The 19,299-nt window shown below is 65.2% G+C and overlaps 1 protein-coding gene across 1 annotated transcript; it reads right to left on the bottom strand.

The window, feature by feature from the left end:
* Positions 1–6,745: 6,745 nt before the first annotated feature.
* KIRREL1 (kirre like nephrin family adhesion molecule 1) lies at positions 6,746–13,601 on the bottom strand. The gene is made up of 14 exons (XM_054183018.1): positions 13,367–13,601; positions 12,593–12,742; positions 10,944–11,101; positions 10,683–10,833; positions 9,413–9,518; positions 9,123–9,271; positions 8,902–9,029; positions 8,685–8,811; positions 8,437–8,537; positions 8,130–8,328; positions 7,858–7,989; positions 7,555–7,694; positions 7,366–7,443; positions 6,746–7,216 (listed from the first exon to the last, which is right to left on the bottom strand). Exons 1-14 carry the CDS (start codon positions 13,599–13,601, stop codon positions 6,746–6,748), a joined length of 2,325 nt encoding a protein of 774 aa, XP_054038993.1.
* Between the last annotated feature and the right edge of the window lie 5,698 nt (positions 13,602–19,299).

Raw genomic sequence — 19,299 nt, 5'->3', positions numbered from 1 at the left:
TGCCGTGGGTGGCATCTCACCCCCCACGCCTGGGGCTCACCCCCAGCGCTGCCATCGCACGAGACGAAGGGCCAGGCCAGCGCTGGGGGGGGCACTGACCCCCGTGGCAAGCCGATGCCAGCCCCCCTTTCCCTCCAGCACACGCTGGTGACCAAAACCCACCCATTTAAAACCAGGAGGTAACATAAACGGGGGGGTGCCCGTGCCCCCCGCAGCCACGGCCGGAGCGGAACCTGCCAGCGCTGGGGCTGGGTCCCGGTTTTGCCGCGCTGCGAGGGGCAGGGGCAGCCGAACTCGGGAGAGCGAAGCCCCTTCGCCGTGGCCGAAGCACGCCAGGCTGCCGCGAGCGGCTCCCGCTGGCACCCGGTGTGTGTCCCCCCCCCAGCCCCCGCCAAAGCGCCGTGCTGCGAACTAGGCCAGCGCTCCAGAAACGGCCGCCGGAGGGGGCTGAGAAAAGAAACGCAGCGTTTTATTATTCATCACCGACAGTCTGGGATAGAGATTTCACTCTTACGGCGCGCTCCCTCCCGGGGCCGGGCCGGCAGTAACACTATTTAGCACTTTGCGAGCGGCGTCTTCCCCGGGAGAGCCCTGAAGCGCTCGGCAAACCCATCCCGTCCCCTCCTGCCCCCGCTCCGGGCTCGGCCGTGTCCTCCGGGCACCGCTCCGGGATGAACCCCCCGTGCTGCTCGGGGACAGCGTGTCGGCGTTCAGTCCCCCCAGGGACCTGCGTGTGGGTGAGGCTGCCGACGGAGGGACCCAGCTCTGGCCGCCGCCCCCCAGCCAGGGAGGAGAACAGGGTTATGGGGGTGGCAGACCCCCACCAGGGTCCCCAGTGTCCCCCAGCCTTGGGTCCCCCCAGCCCTGGCCCCTCCAGAGCCCCTGAGCTCGGGGTCAGATGCCAGCCCTGACCCCTCCAGCCCTAAAATCATAGAATTGTTTGGAAAAGAGCTTTAAGATCAAATCCAACGGTTAACCCATGTGCCGGGGAGGTTTAGGATCGATTTTTAGGAAATATTTCTTTGCTGAAAGGGTTGTCAACCATCGGAATGGGCTGCCCATGGGAGGGCGGGGTGTCACCATCCCTGGAGGGATTTAAAAGCCGGGCAGACGCGGTGCTGAGGGCCGTGGGGCAGTGGGGGTTTGGGCAGGGCTGGGTTAAGGGTTGGACTCGATGATCTGAAAGGTCTCTCCCAACCCCGACCGTTCCATGATGCTACAAAGGCCACCACTAAAGCGTGGCCCTGAGCACCGCACCCACAGAGCTCCAGCCGGGCTGGTCAGCCTGGAGAAGAGAAGGCTCCGGGGAGACATTGGAGCCCCTTCCAGGCCCTCAAGGGGCTCCAGGAAAGCTGGGGAGGGACTCTGGAGCAGGGAGGGGAGCCATGGGACGAGGGGGAAGGGTTTCACACTGAAGGAGGGGAGATTTAGATTGGATATTGGGAAGAAATTCTTGGCTGTGAGGGGGGTGAGCCCCTGGCCCAGGTTGCCCAGAGAAGCTGTGGCTGCCCCATCCCTGGAGGGGTTCAAGGCCAGGTTGGACGGGGCTTGGAGCCACCTGGGCTGGTGGGGGGTGTCCCTGCCCAGGGCAGGGGGGACGGGATGGTCCTTAAGGTCCCTTCCCACCCGAACCATTCCACGGCTCCATGATCTGCTCCACGAAGGGGCCCAGGCCCAACCCCCCCCATTCCCCCTGGACCCTCCAGCCCTCTCACCCCCCCCAGTCCCGTTCCCTTCAGGCCCTACCGAGACCATCGCCCCCCCCCCCCCCCCGCCGCCGAGCTCCCCCCGGCCCTTCCCGGGGCCCTCTCGGTTCCCCCCCGCCGGCGACCCCACACCCCCCTGGGCCCGGGCGCGCAGTGATGACGTCGGAAGAGGGCGAAGCGAGCGCCCAGTGATGACGTACAGTGGGCGCAGCGGTGGCGGAAGCCCCGCCCCGCGCCTCGTTCTCACACGACTGCGGTGCCACCCCCCAAGTCTCGCGGGATTTGCCGAGATTATAAATGGCCCCGCGGCGGGGAGGGGCTCGCAGTGCCCGGGCGGGCCGGGTGTGGGAGGGAGGGTGTGTGCTGTGCGGCGAGCCCCCTCCCCTCCCCTCCCCTCCCCTCCCCTCCCCTCCCCTCCCCTCCCCTCCCCTCCCCTCCCCTCCCCTCCCCTCCCCTCCCCTCTCCTCCCCTCCCCTCTCAGGTGAGACAGGGCGGTTGCCCTGAAGGGGCGAGGCAGAGCTCTGTGAGCGTTGAAGCGTGTGAGGGCCCAGGCCTGTAGCTGAGGGCTGTGAGGGCAGAGGCCCAATGCTGAGCCTGGTCGCGAGGCCTGTGAAGACCAAGGCCTGGTGCGGAGCCTGGCTCCCGAGGCCTGTGAGGGCAGAGGCCTGGTGCAGAGCCTGGCTCCCGAGGCCTGTGAAGACCAAGGCCTGGTGCAGAGCCTGGCTCCCGAGGTCTGTGAAGACCAAGGCCTGGTGCGGAGCCTGGCTCCCGAGGCCTGTGAGGGCAGAGGCCTGGTGCGGAGCCTGGCTCCCGAGGCCTGTGAAGACCGAGGCCTGGTGCAGAGCCTGGCTCCCGAGGTCTGTGAAGACCAAGGCCTGGTGCGGAGCCTGGCTCCCGAGGCCTGTGAGGGCAGAGGCCTGGTGCTGGGGTCTGTGAGGGCCGAGGTCTGATGCTGAGGCTGGCTCCTGAGCCCTTTGAGGCCCAGGACTGGCACTGAGACCTGTGAGAGCCGAGGCCTGGCGCTTAGGCCGGCTTCTGAGCCCTTTGAGGACTGAGGCCTGGGGCTGAGGGGGGAATCTCACCCCCTTGGTCCCTCTCTCCACTCAAAGCAGCCGCCCTACCCAGGGTAGGCCCTGCCGGGCTGCAGCTGGAGGGGCGGTTGCTGTGTCAGACTGTCCCACAGTCACTGCCCTCGTGGTTTGTTCCCGCTGCGGCCCTGCGGGAGCCCTGGGAACGTGGGGAAACTGAGGCCTGTCGGCAGCTCCTGCCTGTAACTGCTGCTTTGCCTCGCTGCTTCCTGCGTCTGCCAGCACTGGGGGCGGCTGCTGATGCCGAGCACGGTGCTGGGGTGCTGGGTTAACCCACTTTTCCATCCTTCTGCCGTGCAGACAAATTCAGGGAACCTGAACCCTCCCTCTGTCTTTTTTTCCTTCCAAGAGCTCGTGATTTATTAGGAGCAAAATCAAATTATATTTTATCACCAGCCTGGGTAACAGAGGGCTGAAAGATTAAATTCCAGCGTGACAGCCGGCGGTGAGGGAAGGGACGGGAATCATATCTCTCTTTGGTTACAGCGTGTTATTATCGGGTGCTGGGCTCTGAGAGACAAATTAGGGTTTTCTTGAGGGAATCTTTATTTAATTATTTTTTCCTTCTTTTTTAACCTGCTGCAGCTGTCAGGGTGACTCGGAGTGAAATCGCGTCTGTCTGTACCCCCCCAGTAAACAAGCTCCAGGCTGCGGGTTGGCAGTTTTGCTGGCACGGGATGGACTTTGGAGAAAATCCTGCGACCTGAGGGTGAGTATGTGTTGGTCCACGGGGAAGTTTTTCTTCCCCCACAAACGTGGGGATGAGAGCAGGGGTTTCACCCACCACCGCAAACTTTGGCAGAGACGCTTGCCTCCTGCCTGCCGCCCTCCTCTCCGTCACATCGAGGGGAGAACGGGCCTGCAGGGATGGAATAGAAATAAAATCCCGCAGTCCACCCCGAATTCCTCCCCCCTGCTCCCCCGAAGGCTGCAGCCTCGCGAGGGAAGCGGGAGGAAGAACAAGGCGAGAGATTTCTGTGCCGCTGTGAGGAGGCGGTGAGCCTGCCGCCGTCCTGGGGAATAAATTAGAATACAGCTCGGGAATAAATTAGCCGGATGGCGAGGAGGGGAGATTTGTTTCCTGGGGAAAGGAGGCTGCCTCTTCAGCGAGGTAGAGACACCTCTGGGGCTTGGATTTCGGGGCTGAGCCCGTCTCTTTGAAGCTGCCTGGCTTGGTTCGCACGGTGGTGTTGGAGTTAGAGGGGTTATGGACGGAGAAGAAACTTAATTTCTCTCCCTCCGTGTCCATCCATCCGTCTATCCGTGCTTCCATCCGCCTGCTCCTCGCTCCAGCAAAAGCCATTAAGAATGACAAAGCACCTTTTTTGTTTTAAAGATGGGTCCCGGGAGCAGCAGGCAAATTGCTTGGTTCATGCATAATAAACCAGGCGTGGAAACACACCAAGTAATAGGCTACATTTGTAGGGAAACAAAATCGTTAAGCGAGCCTGTTTGCAGGGGTTTCTGGAAAAAAAAAAACAAAAACACAAACATATATATATATAAAATAAAGGCAGGCTGGGTGCGGAGGGGCTGGCAGACCTCCCCTGCCCCTCCTGGCATCAGCTCCAGCTAAAAGCTCCGGTGAAACAGGTCGGCGGAGCCCGGCGCAACTGGCACCCAAGGTCCAAGTATTGCCCTGTGCTGGGCACGGGGAAGGAGCTTGTCCCTGTAGCACCCCTGTCCCCAACCCTGCTGGCCGTGCACCGCTGGGTCCCCCCCAGACCTTGCGGCCCCCGCTCTGTCGTCGTCCCCCCGGCCCCTTCCCCACCCCGTCACGATGCTCCCGCAGAACAAAGGTGACCTGCAGCCCCTTTTTTTTTTTTTTAACATTTATATTTATATATATATATATAAAAAAATTAAATATATATAATATATCGTGTTTAAGACTAAAAATATAGTACATAATATTTAAAAAAAAAAGGAAAATGGAAAATAAAAAAATGGGAGGTTGGGGCAGGGTGGGGGATCACAGATACGTGTCTCTAGGGGGGTCTAAAACAGCCTGTGCTAAGGAGGGGACCCACTTGCCCACTGCCGGGGGGCTCGCCCGTGGCCTGGGGGGGGCCCCGTTCCCCCCCCCCATCCCCTGGGGGGGGGTTAATTTAAAGCTTCGGCTTTGATTCAGGGCCCCCGGGGGTGGCTGCGGAGGGACACGGCCCGCGGTGGCTATTGCTATCGACGTGGGGGTGCAGCACCTGGGGCGGGAGCCCCCCACCCCCAAAACAGGGCTGTCCCTGGGGGGTGGGGGGGATTCGGGTGTGAGGAGGAAGGGGGTGGGGGTTAAATCAGGCACCATTGCAAGAAATGGCACGCAGTCCTGCAGTCGGAGGCTCAGGCTGGGCACGGGCTCAGCACCTTCCAGGGTTTGGCCCGTCCTGACAGTACCTTTAGGGGGGGGTGGTGGGTTGAGTGGGGGAAAAGCGAGGGGCAGGGGACCCCCCCGGCCGTGCCGCTGGGGCTGCGTTGGCTCCATGGCTCTGTCAGCACCCCCCCGTATCGTACCTGCTCGCCATGGGGCCAGCTCCAGCCCCACGGGGGCCGGCTCCATCGGCGGCTGGGAGCGGGGTGCTCGGTGGGATGGGGACAAAGCCTGTCGCCCCCCTCCCCGGGGGACACCCCATGGGGTGGCCGCGCGTGGCACGGGGGGGGTGTGTTTCGTACCTAATCCTGGGGGACTTTGGGGACAGCTTCGGGCAGTAATGTGACTGGGAAGCCAAAACCTTCCCTCCCAAACTCACCCCCACAAGACCCCCGTCCCCCCCAGCTCTGTGGCTGGGAGAGCATCATCGCCGCAGGCAGCAAAACGGGGGGGTCCCCATTGCCCCGGCTGCCCAGTGCCTCCCAGTCCCTGGAACTGGGGGAACTGGCCAAGCTCCCGCTTCCCAGCTGGTTTGGTTTGCCGCGGCTCAAAACATTCGCCAAACCTTGGGGTGCCGGGGTGGGAGCGTGCTGGGGAGGGGATGGTAACGCTCGCTGGTGGCTGGGGGGGTGCCGACACCCCCTTATTTACACCTTTCTGTACATTCATAAGAGGTAGCCCCCCCATCGCCAACGCCGGCGGTGGGATGGAGACGGTTCCACCGGGTGTTGCTTGGGGTCCCGCTGACAAGGGCAGGGTGGGAGCCCGTCCCGTAGGTACCAGTGTGCGTATGGGGGGGGACACAGGGCTGCTGGGGGGGGGATTGCTGCTGTGAACTCGCCAGTCCCCATCCCCTGGGGCACCCCCTGCTCCGAGGGTTGGCGTGGGGGCTGTTGGGAAGCGGGATGGATGGGGAGGGGGGGGAGCTGTCCCCAAAATCAAGGCACAGGGCACGGGAATGGGCTGGGAAGGGGCGTTTTTGGGCAAAACCAGAACCCGGGCATTGCATATACGTATATACACACGTATGGCACCCCCCTGCGCCCCTGCATGGGGGGGCTGGACGGCATGGGGGGGGTTCTGGCGGCAGCTCATGTACGGCCCCTTGCTCCTGGGTGCTGCTCAGGGGTGCTGGGGACCCATCGGGGAAGGATCCGGCCCCCCGGTGCTTGTGGGGAGGATCCGGAGGCTGCAGAGCCGGCCCCGACAGCCGTGCGGACCCGCACGCACCCACTGGGGCTGGGTGGGATTGGGTGGGGGGGGGGGGGGACACGGGGTGGGGGATGGGGTGAGGGGGAAAGATGCCCCCCCAACCCTCTCCCTGCTGCGGGAAGGTACCGAAAAGAATGAACTGAAGAGTGGAAGCTCGAAGAGACTCGGGGCACGTCCCCGCTGCCGTCAAACCCCCGGGAGGCGGCGGGGGTGGCACGGCACACGGAGTCCAGCCGCCGGAGGAGAAGCGGGGCAGGAGGGTCAGGATGAGCCCCTGAATATCAGGGGACAGTCGTGAGGTACCTGGGGACCCCCGCTGCCTGTGCCGCCCCCCCACCCCCAGTTTCGGCGCTGCCTTGCTCCCCCCCCCTCCCTTAGACGTGCGTCTGCATCCGCTGCTGGAAGCGCTGCCCGTAGTCCGAGTGCTGGGAGGTGTAGGAGAAGCGGGTGGCACTGGCGTACTTGCCCATGGGGTCGTAGGCGTCGTAGGGTGCCCTCTCCAAGCTGGGGGGCTGACCGTACCCCAGGCGATAGGTGGCATAACCGGCGCCCGCCGGGAAGGCGGCGTGACCCCCGTAGTTCTCGTAGGAGAGTTGACTCGCCGTCTCGCCCCCCGCCGTGCCGGGAGGGGGGCCGGGACCCGGCGCCGTTTCGGGATTGTAGTCGGACGCGGGGCCGCGGCTGTAGGTGTTGAGCTGAGCGTAACCGCTGGAGTGGGAGAGGCGGGAGGGCGGGCGGGTGTCGTACCGCGCCGGGCCGGGGTTGCGGTAGTCGGCGTAGAGGACGGTGCGGGAGGATGGACGGTCCTCGTGGGCGCGGACATTGTAGTAGCCGTTGGTGGGGTCCTGTGAGGAGAAGGGGGGGATGAGCTGAGAGGGCACATGCGTCCCAGCCCTTTCCCCTGCGCCGAGCATCCCGCAGCCACCCGGCGCGGGACAAAACTGGGACCTGCCCTTCTTCTACACCCCCCCACGCCCTGGCACTGTCACCGGACCTTGAGCTCGTACTCCTCGCGGGGGTCGATGGTGTCACAGCGAAGGTCCTGCTTCAAGTCCACGTCGTCCTTGAACGACTGCGGGAGAGCGGGGGAGAGACGGTCTAGTTCCTTCCTGGTCCCATCCGTCCCAGCGTGGGGCGGGGAAGGATGCTGACAGGTGACCCCGTGCCATGGGGTGTCCCTTACCGAGTAGATGGCCTTCATGACGCGGGTGGCCGTGGAGACGCTGGCCGTGTCCTCCTCGCGGTCTGCGTGCAGCGTCAGGGGCTCCCTGTTGACCGTCTCCACCTTGATGTCCAGCTTGCGCAGGGTGACGTCCTTGCGACCTGGGGACACGCGGGACCGGGGATGGAGGGGACTGGGGACGGATGGAGGCAGCCGCCGGCATCACCCTCCCGCTCCCACCCCATGGGTGGCATCTCTGCCATGGGTGGCACCCACGGTCCCCTCTGCTGTGTCCGCAGACCCCCCCCCTTGTCCCCCACTCACTTCCTTTCCGGCGCCGGTAGAGGAAGCAGGCGAGCGCCACGAGGAAGCTGATGACGAGGATGCTGGCCCCGATGGTGGCACCGGCGATGATGCCCACGGGCAAGACCTCTACAGGAGACGGGGAGACGTTAGCTGGGGACAGGGGACAGGGGAACTGCCAGGAGGTGGCCGCAGCAGGAGGGCGCTTGCCCTCGCCAAAGCCCCGTTGCCCACAACACCCGAGACCTAGCCAGCCCCCTCGGTGTGCCAGGTGGCTGCCGTGCCGGCGCTACCTTTCTCCTCCAGCTGGATGATGGCGGTCCCCGGCCCGAAGCTGTTCCAGGCCGTGCAGTTGTAGCGGGTCTGGAAGTCAGCATCCATGACGTTGTTGATGGTGAGGGTGGAGAGGACCCCGCTGCCCGTGTTAGTCCGCTCCACCGTGTACCGCTCCAGCGTCCCTGCCTCCAAAATGTTCTCCTTCCAGGCCCACGCCTGGCCCCGCCGGGGAGGGGGGGAGAAGGGGCTGCGTCAGCACCCGCAGCTCAGCATTGTCCCCAGAACTCCCCTGTCCCCCCCCCGGCCCCCCGCGGTGACACTCACGATGCGGTCCGGGGGCGGCGTGCTGCCGATGAAACACTCCACCTTGCCGCGGTCCCCACGCACCGCGTACTGCACGGCCTCGCTCGAGATGATGGGGGGGCCTGTGGGAGGCAAGGGAGGGGGCTTGACCGAAACCCCGGCTTGTGGGGGACACACAGTTGTCACGGGCATCACAACTGCATCCGCCCATCCGCGTCCCGGATGGGGGTGTGGGACGGGGGGGGGGGGCCTGGGGGGACGTCACTCACCGTTGACGAAGAGGGTGACCTCGCGCTCGCCCACGCCGATGCGGGGGACGATGGCTTTGCAGACGTACTGCCCCGCGTCCGCTTGCGTGACGGACTTCAGGTACAGCTGGTTGCTGTTGCTTAGGACCTGGGTGCAAGCGCCGTGGTAGCATCAGGGAGGGGGCACCGGACACCTCCCTGGCCCCCCCCCACCCAAAGCTTGGCCACCGGACCCTACCATGTTGGACTCCTTTTTGGTCCAGGTGAGGGTCAGCGGCGGGTTGCCGGACCACACGCACGTCAGCGTCACGTCGGAGCCGATGTCCGTGACGGTGGGTTTGGGGTCCACCACGATGCGAGGGGCAACTGGAGAGAGATGGGGGAGAGGGTGAGGAGCGGAGCCGCGGGGGGGAAGTAGCACCCCGTGGGGGCTCGGGGGGGGGGGACCGCCCCACTCACAGTGCACGTCCACCAGCGTGCTGACGTTGGTGCTGCCGATGTCATTGTGCACCTCGCAGGAGACGGGCTCCGTGAAGAAGGTGTAATCCACCTGCGTGTCGTACTTGTTCTCCTTGGCATCCTCGATGATCACCCCCCCCTTGGCCCACCTGGCGGGGGGCAGAGACCCGAGGCGGGTGCCTTCAGGGGGTGCGCGGGACCCTCATGGCCCCGTTTGGCCCCGCCCCGTCCCCATGTGATGCTAAAGCCAAGCCAGGAGGCTGGGCAGGGACCTCCTGGGGGACCCTCACCTGTAGCCTTTGATCTCGGGGTTGGCGGTCGCCATGCAGGTGAACACGACCCTCTCGCCCTCCTGCACCGTCTGGGGCTGGATGGACAGGGTGACGGTCGGGGGATCTGCGGGAGGGTGGACGGAGCCGTCACGGGCGCTGGCGCAGGGTCAGCGTGGCGGAGGGAGAGGGGACGAAGGGACAGTCCCCCTGCCCAGCGCTGCCGGGGCTGCCTGCGTCGCCCCCTCCCCGCACCGCCACCCAGGGCATGGCCCGCAGTGCTCTGATACTCGCTGTGGGCACCCAGTATCCCTGCCTGGGGTGGGTGCTCACCATGGGTGCCCTCCATCCCTTCCCAGTGTGGGCATCCAGCATTCCTGCCCATCCTGGGTGCCTGCTGTGGGCACCCAGCATCCCTTCTCAGTGTGGGTGCTCACCATGGGTGCCCAGCATCCCTTCTCAGTGTGGGTGCTTGCTATGGGCACCCAGCATCCCTGCCCGGTGTAGGTGCTCCTTGTGGGCACCCAGCATCCCTTCTCGGTGTGGGTGCTCACCATGGGTGCCCAGCATCCCTTCTCAGTGTGGGTGCTTGCTGTAGGCACCCAGCATTCCCTGCCCGATGTGAGTGCCCCACATCCCTTCTCGGTGCGGGCGCTCGCCATGGGTTCCCCACATCCCTGCCTGGTGTGGGTGCTTGCCGTGGGTGCCCAGCATCCCTTCTCGGTGTGGGTGCTCGCCATGGGCACCCACCATCCCTGCTTGGTGTGGGTGCTCGCCACGGGTGCCCCACATCCCTGCCCGGTGTGGGTGCTTGCCGTGGGTGCCCACCATCCCTGCGTAGCACGCGTGCTCGCCTTGAGCACCCAGCAGCTCTTCCCGGTCTGGGTCCCCAGCATCCCTTGTGGGTGCGGGTGCTCGCCATGGGCACCCAGCGTCCCTGCCCATGGTGGGTGCTGCCGGCCCCGGCAGGGCAGAGCCTTCCCGCAGCAGCCACTGGAGGTCGGTGTTCACCACGAAGTCCCAGTCTGGCCTCCAGCCTGGCACCGGCCAGCTGGGACTGGGCGAATCCGCAGCTGGGACTGGGCGAATCCCCAGCTGGGACTGGGCAAATCCCCCCTGCTGTGGGCACAGCACCACTGCAGGGACCCACTCCAACCATGGGGCCAGGATCCCCCGGCCACCCCGTGATGCCCAGGAACCCCGAGAACTCACCAACCCCGAGAGCCCCCACTACACCCCGGTGCCGCCCACACGCAGGGATCGTCCCCTCCGCCCCCCGGCAGCTACTCACGGTGAACGTTGAGTTTGACGAAGGTCTCCTTGCCCGCTGGGATGGCGTCGTTGGTGCTGCGGCAGGAGAACACCCGCCCAATGTCCAGGTCGGTTGGGTTGATGGCGAGTTGGCTGGTGGTTGTCTCCCGCTTGCCGTCGGCCAACACCTCCTGCCAGGGAGAGGGGACAGTCCCCGTTGGCTCCCAGCACCACGCTGGGGACACCGAGGCACGGCGTGGGGCGGAGGGGATGGACGCAGGGTCCCAGTGTGTCCCCATACCGTGCTGGTGATGGCTCCATCCTGCTGGAGCCCATCCCGGTACCAGACGATGGTGGCCGCCGGCTTGGCGCTGCGTGCCCGGCAGGTCAGGTTGTACGGCGTCCCCGCACGCAGCAGGATCTCGGGGGCTCCGTCGATGGTGGGGTCCTCGGGGGGGACTGCAGAGGGGAGAGGGGACACCGGGTGGGTGCCGGCTGCCTGGAGCCGGGGCTCCTTCCCACAGCCCCGGGCACAGACCCCGCTCCAGCCGACGTGATGCTGAAAAATTGATCGTGCTCCGACAACGGGAGGGTGATGGAGGGCAGCGGGGGCAGAACTCCTCCCCGACAGCGGATCCTCAACGGGGCCGGTGCCGCCTGGGTATTAATCCTCTTTTTGATCAGGAGCTAAAGCCCCGTTACTGATTTATTAGGGCTGGGCTCTCGGGGAGAGATAAAGGCACCGTTTGGCGTCGGGAAGGAAACCGCGTGCCGGCAGAGGCCAGGGCAGGAGGCTGGGCTGGGGGTCCCCGACGTGGGGGCTCGGAGAGGGGGGCTCAGGGCCGGGGGGGTGGTGGTTGGTGCCACGTATGCAGAGATGGATGTGCTGGAACGGCCTCGGCTGTTTGCGAACCCCCCCTTGGGGGAGCTGGCGGTGACGGTGGAAATGAGGAGGAGGTGTCTGGCGGAGGAGTGTGGCTGTAGGAAGGGCAGAGAGGGACCCACCCCCCCCCCACCCCCCCCCCCCATATGGGGACCCCAATGCCAACAGGAGCCTCCTCTGCCCAGGGAACCCCCATGTCCAGGGACCTCTTTGTCTGGGGACCCTCCAGGGACCTCTTTGTTTAGGGGCCCCCCTGCCTGAGGAACTCCCTGCCCAGGGACCCCCATGCCCAGGGACCCCCCCTGCCTGGGGACCTCCTTGTTTGGGGACCCTCATGTCTGGGGACCCCCCTTCCCAGGGACCCCCGTTCCTGGGGAACCCCCAGCTGAGCCCCACGCTGGGCAGGGGACGCAGAGGGACCCCACTGAGCTTGCCCGGGGATGGAGTCCCCCCCCAGCTTTGGCAGTGCCACCCCAAAGACCCTGGGGCAGGGCTGTTCCCACCAGCCCGCAGCCCCCCCTAGGCCAAGCACGGCCTCTTCGGGCTGGGGGTCCCCGGGGACCATCCCTGTCTGGGGGGGCGCGGGGAGACGCTCCAGCGGCTGCGGCGTGGGGAGAGCCGCGCTGCTCAGTACCCCAGCCACATCTCCCGCTCGCGCGCCTTTTATCTCCCAGCTTTCTAATGGGAATTTCAATGCCAGGGGAAGAAGGAGAGAGAGGGGAAAAAAAAAAAATTAAGAAAAGCAAGAAATCCGCCCCAAAACCCCATTCATGCAACATTTCCTCTGCGGCTCCAGCATCTTCTTTCCTTATTTTTTTTTTTTTTTTTTTTTACAAGACACAAAAGTCGGGGAAATCAAAGTTACTGCACTCGTAGGTCCCGTAACTCAGCCACGGCATGAATATAGATTAAGGCATTAAAGATAATGGCACATCCAGGCTGCCGGAGGGAAGGGGGAGGGCGGCAGCGCAGGCAGCGCCAGCCTTTCCCGCGCCTGCGAGCGGCCACGCTGCCCGCGACGGCACGGGGGACATGGGGGACACGACACGGGGGGGCTGGCTCCTTACTCAGCACAGTGAGCTTGGCCCGGCGGGACCGTAGCGCGGCCTCGGTGGCCTGGCACTCGTAGACGGCGTCATCGGAGAGCTCGGCGTCGGTGATCTCCAGGTTGTACTGGCCCGAGTCGGCCGTGCCCACGATGCGGTAGCGCGGCCAGGCTGCGGGGACAGCACCGCGGGGGGTCAGCGCGGAGGGGCTGGGGTTCACCCCAATTCTTTGGGGGATACTCCAGGGCCCCTTTTTGAGGGTGGGAGGGACCCCCCCTGTTCATGGAGGAGCAGCTCCTGCCCGTTGGGGTGCAGCCTGGGCAGAGCTGGGGTCTCCGCCTGCGCCCGGTGCCAGCCCCGGTGGGGACAGGGGCAGCCAGCGGGGACCTGGCACGGGTGGGATCCCTGGCACGGGTGGGATCTCTGGTGCGCGTGGGATGCTCAGTGCATGCAGGGACCCCGGTGCGCGCAGGGACCCTGGTGCGTGCAGGGACCCCATAGTGTACGGGGACCCCGGTGCGTGCAGGACCCCCGGTTTGTGCAGGGACCCCGGTGCGCGCAGGGACCCTGGTGTGTGCAGGAAGGGGCAGAGCGCGGACACCCAGCCCCAGCCGGTGCTTCGCTGTGGGGACACGTGGCCCCGGCCCCGCAGCAGCCAGGGATGCTGCACAGGGAGCTGGGAAACCCGGCGGAGGGAAGCAGCGCTGCCGATGTAACACCGGGAGCCTCCTGAGCGGTGACAGCCCCTGCCCCGCTCAGCGACGTCCCCAGAGCCACCCGCCGCCCCGTGGGTACCTTTGAGCCCCTGCCCCATGCCCAGGGCGAGGCCGTCTTTGGTCCATTGCACGATGCCGGAGTAATTGAGCACCACGCAGGAGAGGACAATCCGCTGGCCGGCCACCACCGTCTGGTCCTCCGGCTCCTCCACGAACCGCGTCTGCGCCACTGGGGACAGAGGAGGGGGATCAGCCAAGGCCTGGGGTGCCACGCACGCCGGTGGCTGTGCCGGCAGCGCCCGGTGCTCCGTCATGCCGGTGGCTCCAGCACTGCGGAGTTGCCTCCAGCACGACCCCCCCCCAAAGCTGCCCGTGGCCCCCGGAGGTTTCGGAGGGGTTGCTGAGGGTGTGGGACCCCCCGAGCCTGGCTCCGCCGCGCCCCTGAGCCCCTGCCCGGCGCAGCAGCCGGGATTGATCCCGGTGCCCCGGCATGGCGCCTGTCACGCGGCCAGCGGGTATCGAGCAGGACGCGGCGGCCGGGGGGGGGGGATGCGTGGGGTGTGCCACCACAGTTGTGCCTCACACACGCGTGTGCTGCCGGCCGTGGGGCAGGGGATGGGGACCAGGACATCCCCAGGGATGGGGAGCGGGGCATCGCGGCGGAGCTGCCTCTCCCCTGGCAGTTTTTCCCCCGCTAAAGCCTATTTTCTAAAATATTCAAATGATTTCCGCCGTGGCGCGGGAGAGGGGGAGGCAGAAATCCCTTTTGGGGATGAGCGAGCTGCGGATAAGGAAGCCGCTAAGTCCCCAGCATGGCCTCTGCCGTGGCACGGCACGGCTGTGCTGCTCACGGGGTGCCCCATGCCCGTGCCACGGCCGTGCTGGGCACAGCCACAGCTTGGGCACCCCAACCCGCCTGGGTTTGTCCCCAGCTCGTGCTGTGTCCCTGGAGAGCCGGGGGCTCCCTCCTGCTTTTGATCCTGCAAAAAAAGCCCCTGACAGCTCCCCAGTTCCCCACGCCGCAGCCCGGGCTCCTGCCTCCCTTCCCGGCAGCGCTCGCTCTGCGCCGGCCCTGGGGACACTGCGGTGCTGCCGGGCTGCCTGTCCCCACCGAGGGACACGCTGGCGCTTGGCACCCCCCTCACCATGGCCGGTGTGGGGGACCGAGCCGCCACCTGCCCGTGGGTGCTGGCACGGGGTGGGGTACGGCGGTGCCACAGGGTCTTGAGCTGGAGACATCCCAGCACCCAGATGCCACCTGGTCATCCCCAAAACCCCGGGATGGGGCGCGCCAGGATCCCTGGGACATGGTACCCTGGGATTGCTGGGACGTGGCACCCAGGATCCCTGGGATGGGGTACCCCAGGATACTCGGGACGTGGTGTCCCATGATCCCTGGGACAGGGCACCCCAGGATGCCTGGGATGGGGCACCTCCGGATCAGGCACCCCAAGATTTCCAGGAATGGGGTACCCCAGGATTCCTGGGACCTGGCACCCTGGGGTCGCCAGGACATGGCACCCAGGATCCCCTGGATCAGGCACCCCAGGTTCCCTGGGATGGGGCACCCAGGCATCCTTGGGATGAGGTACCCCCAGCTCAGGCACCCCAGGATCCCCAGGATGGGGCACCCCAGGATCCTTGGGACAGGGCACACCAGGATCCCTGGGATGGGGTACCCAGGCATCCTTGGGATGGGGTACCCCCGGCTCAGGCACCCCAGGATCCCCAGGATGGGGCACCCCAGGATCCCTGGGATGGGGTACCCGCAGGGTGGGGTACCCAGGGATCCCTGGGATAGGACCCCCCTGGATCAGGCACCCCGTGACGGGGCACCCCAGCACAACAGGGTGCAGCAAACAGGCCGCTGGCTGCGCAACAGGGACCCGCAGCCGTGATTTGGGGACAATCCCAGCTCCCAGCCACCCTGGGGTGTCCCTGTGCCATCGCCCCAGCACCCCCCAGCCCACGCTCTCCAGTCCTGTGCCCACCCCCCCCCCCCCCGGGAGGGGAGACAGAGCAGGGATGCGGGGAGGGAGCTAAAGGGAAGGAGAGGCGAGGGAAGGAGGGGAGGGCTGGAGCAGGGATGGGGGGGCCGAGGGGAGGGGGAGCGGAAAAGCGGAGCGGAGATCAAAGAGGAAGGTGCCTGGAGAGAGGTGGGTGGGAGGGAAGATCAGAGCCGGGGAAGGGGGGGGCGAGACAGGCGGGAGGAGGCGCAGGCAGCGGTGGCCGCCTGCCAACAGCATGGGGGGACACGCAGCCCCCCCACCTGCCCGACAGCACGGGGGGACACGCAGCCCCCCGCCTGCCAACAGCATGGGGGGACACGCAGCCCCCCGCCTGCCCGACGGCACAGGGGGACACGCAGCCCCCGGCCTGCCCGACGGCATGGGGCTGGCACCGCCTGGCAGCAGGCGGGCACGGAATGGGGGTGGCATGGCACTGGGCTGGCACCAGGATGTCACCAGGCACCGTGCTGGTACAGGGCTGGCACTGGTCTGCATGGCACCAGCCTGGAATGACACAGGGCTGTCACCAGGCTGGCATGGCACAGGGCTGGCACTGGGCTGGAATGTCACCAGGCTGGCATGGCACCAGGCTGGCACGACACAGGGCTGGCACTGGGCTGGCATGGCACAGAGCTGGTACCGGTCCGCATGGCATCAGCCTGGCATGGCACAGGACTGTCACCAGGCTGGCATGGCACCAGCCTGGCACTGGCCTGGCACAGCACTGGGCTGTCACCAGGCTGGCATGGCACTGGGCTGGCACCAGGCTGGCATGGCACTGGGCTGGAATGGCACCAGACTGGCATGGCACTGGGCTGGCATGGCACAGCACGGGGGTGGCATGACACTATGCTGGCACCATGCTGCCATGGCACTGGGCTGGCACCAGCCTGGCATGGCACTGGGCTGGTGTGGGTGACAATGGCAGGCAGCGAGGAGCTGCCCGCTCTGGATGCTCTGCCCTCCTCCAGCCGTGCCAGCTGCCCCTGCCCGGTTGGCAAATTCCAAGCCGGCCGCTAATCCCGGCGGTGGGTAATCGGCTGCGGTGGGCATTTAGGCTGCGAGCTCCCCGGGCACCAGCTCCTTCTTCCCCGGCAGGGCAATGACGCCCCGTGGTACCCACCTGGCGTGGTGGGGATGCGACTGCCACCATCCCCCCCCGTGCCCATCACCGAAACACGGGACCCTCCTGCACCCCAGCACCCGACGCAGCCGTTCCCCAGGGCAGGCACCGGGGGGGGGGTACCGGTGCCACCCACCCCATGCCAGCCGAGGTTGTCAGAGCAGGGCACCGTCAGCGCCCGATTCATGCCGGCTTCTGCCTCCTTCTCTTCCCCTCCTCTCCTGGAAGGGCCTTTGCTGGTGCCCCCAGGGATCGGCCCCCCCAGTCCTGGCGGGCGAAGGGCTGTTTAGTCTGGAGCAGGGCGGTACGGGGCCAGCGGGCGCGGGGGAGGCCGCGGGCAGAGCCATTGCCGCGGCGCAGTCAGCGCTGAAAGCCTTGCCGTGGCGCAGGGCCTTGACGCGATGCCGAGGAGACGGGCGGCCTCCCGAAGGCTGGAGGCTCGCAAAGGCAGGGGGTGGCCCCCATGCCACCATGGCCCCCATGCCACCATGGCCCCCGCGGTGGCCCACCCCCCCCCGCCAGATACCGGTCCCCTGTGAAGCATCGACACCTCGGCACATCTGATGCCACCCACTCCTCGCCCTGCGCGGGCACGGGGGGGGGGATCGTGGCGGCCCTGCGCTCTGAGCGTTCGCGCACACGCGTGTGCACATGTAGGTGGGCGTGTGTGCAGGGGAACATGCCTGTGCGCGTGAAAACACATGCGTGTGCGCAGGGGAATACACGTGTGTGCATGGGAACGCATGGGAGCATGTGCCTGTGTGCATGGGAACACGTGTGTATGCATGGATATGTGCATGTGTGCATGGGAACACATGCCGGCGTGCATGGGAATGTGCATGCATGCATGGAAATACACGTGTGTGCATGGGAATGTGCATGCATGCATGGGAATACACGTGCGTGCGTGGCAGCACGTGCTGCGTGCATGGATTGTGCATGCGTGCATGGGAATGTGTCTGTGTACGTGGGACTGCACGGAAGCATGTGCATGCGTGCACAGGAACATGCACATGTGTGCATGGGAATGTGCATGTGTGCATGGGAATACACGTGTGTGCATGGCAGCATGTGCCTGTGTGCATGGGAACACACATGTGTGTGTGGGAATGTGCATGGGAATGTGTCTGTGTGCATGGGAACACACGTGTGCATGGGAATGTGTCTGTGTGCATGGGAATGCATGGGAGCATGTGCCTGTGTGCATGGGAACACACATGTGTGCATGGGAATGTGCATGGGAATGTGCCTGTGTGCATGGGAACACACGTGTGTGCATGGGAATGTGCATGGGAATGTGCCTGTGTGCATGGGAACACACATGTGTGCATGGGAATGTGCATGGGAATGTGTCTGTGTGCATGGGAACACACATGTGTGCATGGGAATGTGCATGGGAATGTGCCTGTATGCATGGGAAAACACGTGTGCATGGGAATGTGCATGGGAATGTGTCTGTGTGCATGGGAATGCATGGGAGCATGTGCACACGTGCACGGGAACACGCACATGTGTGTGGAAGTGCATATGTGTGCATGGGAATACACATGTGTGTGTGGGAATGTGTCTGTGTGCATGGGAATGCACGGGAGCACGTCAGTGCGTGCACGGGAATACACATGTGTGCATGGGAGCATGTGCCTGTGTGCATGGGAACACACATGTGTGCATGGGAATGTGCCTGTGTGCATGGGAACACACACGTGTGCATGGGAATGTGCATGGGAATGTGCCTGTGTGCATGGGAACACACATGTGTGCGTGGGAATGTGCATGGGAATGTGTCTGTGTGCATGGGAATGCATGGGAGCATGTGCATGAGTGCATGGGATTACACACGTGTGCATGGGAGCATGTGCCTGTGTGCATGGGAACAGACGCGTGCATGGCAGCGTGTGCCTGTGCGCGTGAAAACACATGTGTGCGCGCCTGGGAGTGTGCACGTGTGTGTGGGAATACGCGTGTGCGCGTGGGAGCACGCGCCTGCGCGTGTGGGAACGTGCCTGTGTGCCCGGGACCGCACGGGAGCAGGCCCCTACGTGCCCGGGAACACGCACGCGTACATGGGGATACACACGTGTGCGCGTTCCCCGCGTGCGCGGCACCGCGTCCCTGTGCCCGAGAGACACCCGTGTCACGGGCGCGGGGGCGCGTGCGCGCGGGCAGAGGCGGGTGGCGGGGCCCTGCAGGGCTCTCCCCGCGGGCACACGCGTGGCTGCTGCGTGTCAGCCCGTGTTGCCGGGCGCGGGGGGGCCGGGGAGCCCCACTCCCGGCCCTGTCTCCCTCTATTTATCAAATGAAGGGCTGATTAAGCCCTGGGGCTGCCGCTCCAATCTCCCTCTCTCTCCTCTCGCTATTAAACTCAGGGTTCAAAGAAAAGCTTTTTATTCGCGCTGACAGCTTTCAGATGGAGCTAAATCTCTCCGCGCTAGAGGTTTTTGCTTTTTTTTTTTTTTTTTTTATTTTTTTTTTTTTGGCTTTTTTATTTTTTTGATTATTTTATCACTCTCCCTCCTCCCCTTCCTCTTCTCGCTGCTTTTAAATTTAAGCCTTCCCCCCCCCCCCCCGCCTCTTTCCTCTTCCCAAGTTCTTCGCTTCTATTTATATGGGGGAAAAAAAAAACCTAGGCAGGGAAGGGAGGGAAAAAAATAAACCCACCCTTCACTGGTTTTATTCTGCGGGAGAGAAAAGAGGATTTGGCTTCCTTGGGGCCCTGCCCGGCAGAGCGGAAAAGGGAGAGAAGGGCAGGAGGAGAGCGCGGCTGGCTGCTGCGCGGGGGGCATCGCTCCCGTCCCCGTCCCCGTCGCTGTCACCGCGTTGTCACGGCCCCAGCGCCCCGAGCCACCCGTCACCCGGCGCGAGGCGATGGGATGGAAACAG

This window comes from Rissa tridactyla, chromosome 23 (genome assembly GCF_028500815.1).
Source record: "Rissa tridactyla isolate bRisTri1 chromosome 23, bRisTri1.patW.cur.20221130, whole genome shotgun sequence".
Taxonomy (NCBI): Eukaryota; Metazoa; Chordata; class Aves; order Charadriiformes; family Laridae; genus Rissa; species Rissa tridactyla.
The sequence above is the reverse complement of the archived record's forward strand: the minus strand, read 5'-3'. Positions and strand labels throughout refer to the sequence as shown.

Bases quoted from the DNA above. Each gene is read 5' to 3' on its own strand.
- KIRREL1 (XM_054183018.1), bottom strand. From the start codon at position 13,601: ATGACGGAGCACCGGGCGCTGCCGGCACAGCCACCGGCGTGCGTGGCA. The intron at 7,990-8,129 runs GTAGCGCCGGCA...CCCTGTCCCCAG, and splicing joins CATCCAGCTGGAGGAGAAAG to CTAACGTCTCCCCGTCTCCT. The intron at 7,217-7,365 runs GTCCGGTGACAG...TTCTCCTCACAG, and splicing joins GCGAGGAGTACGAGCTCAAG to GACCCCACCAACGGCTACTA.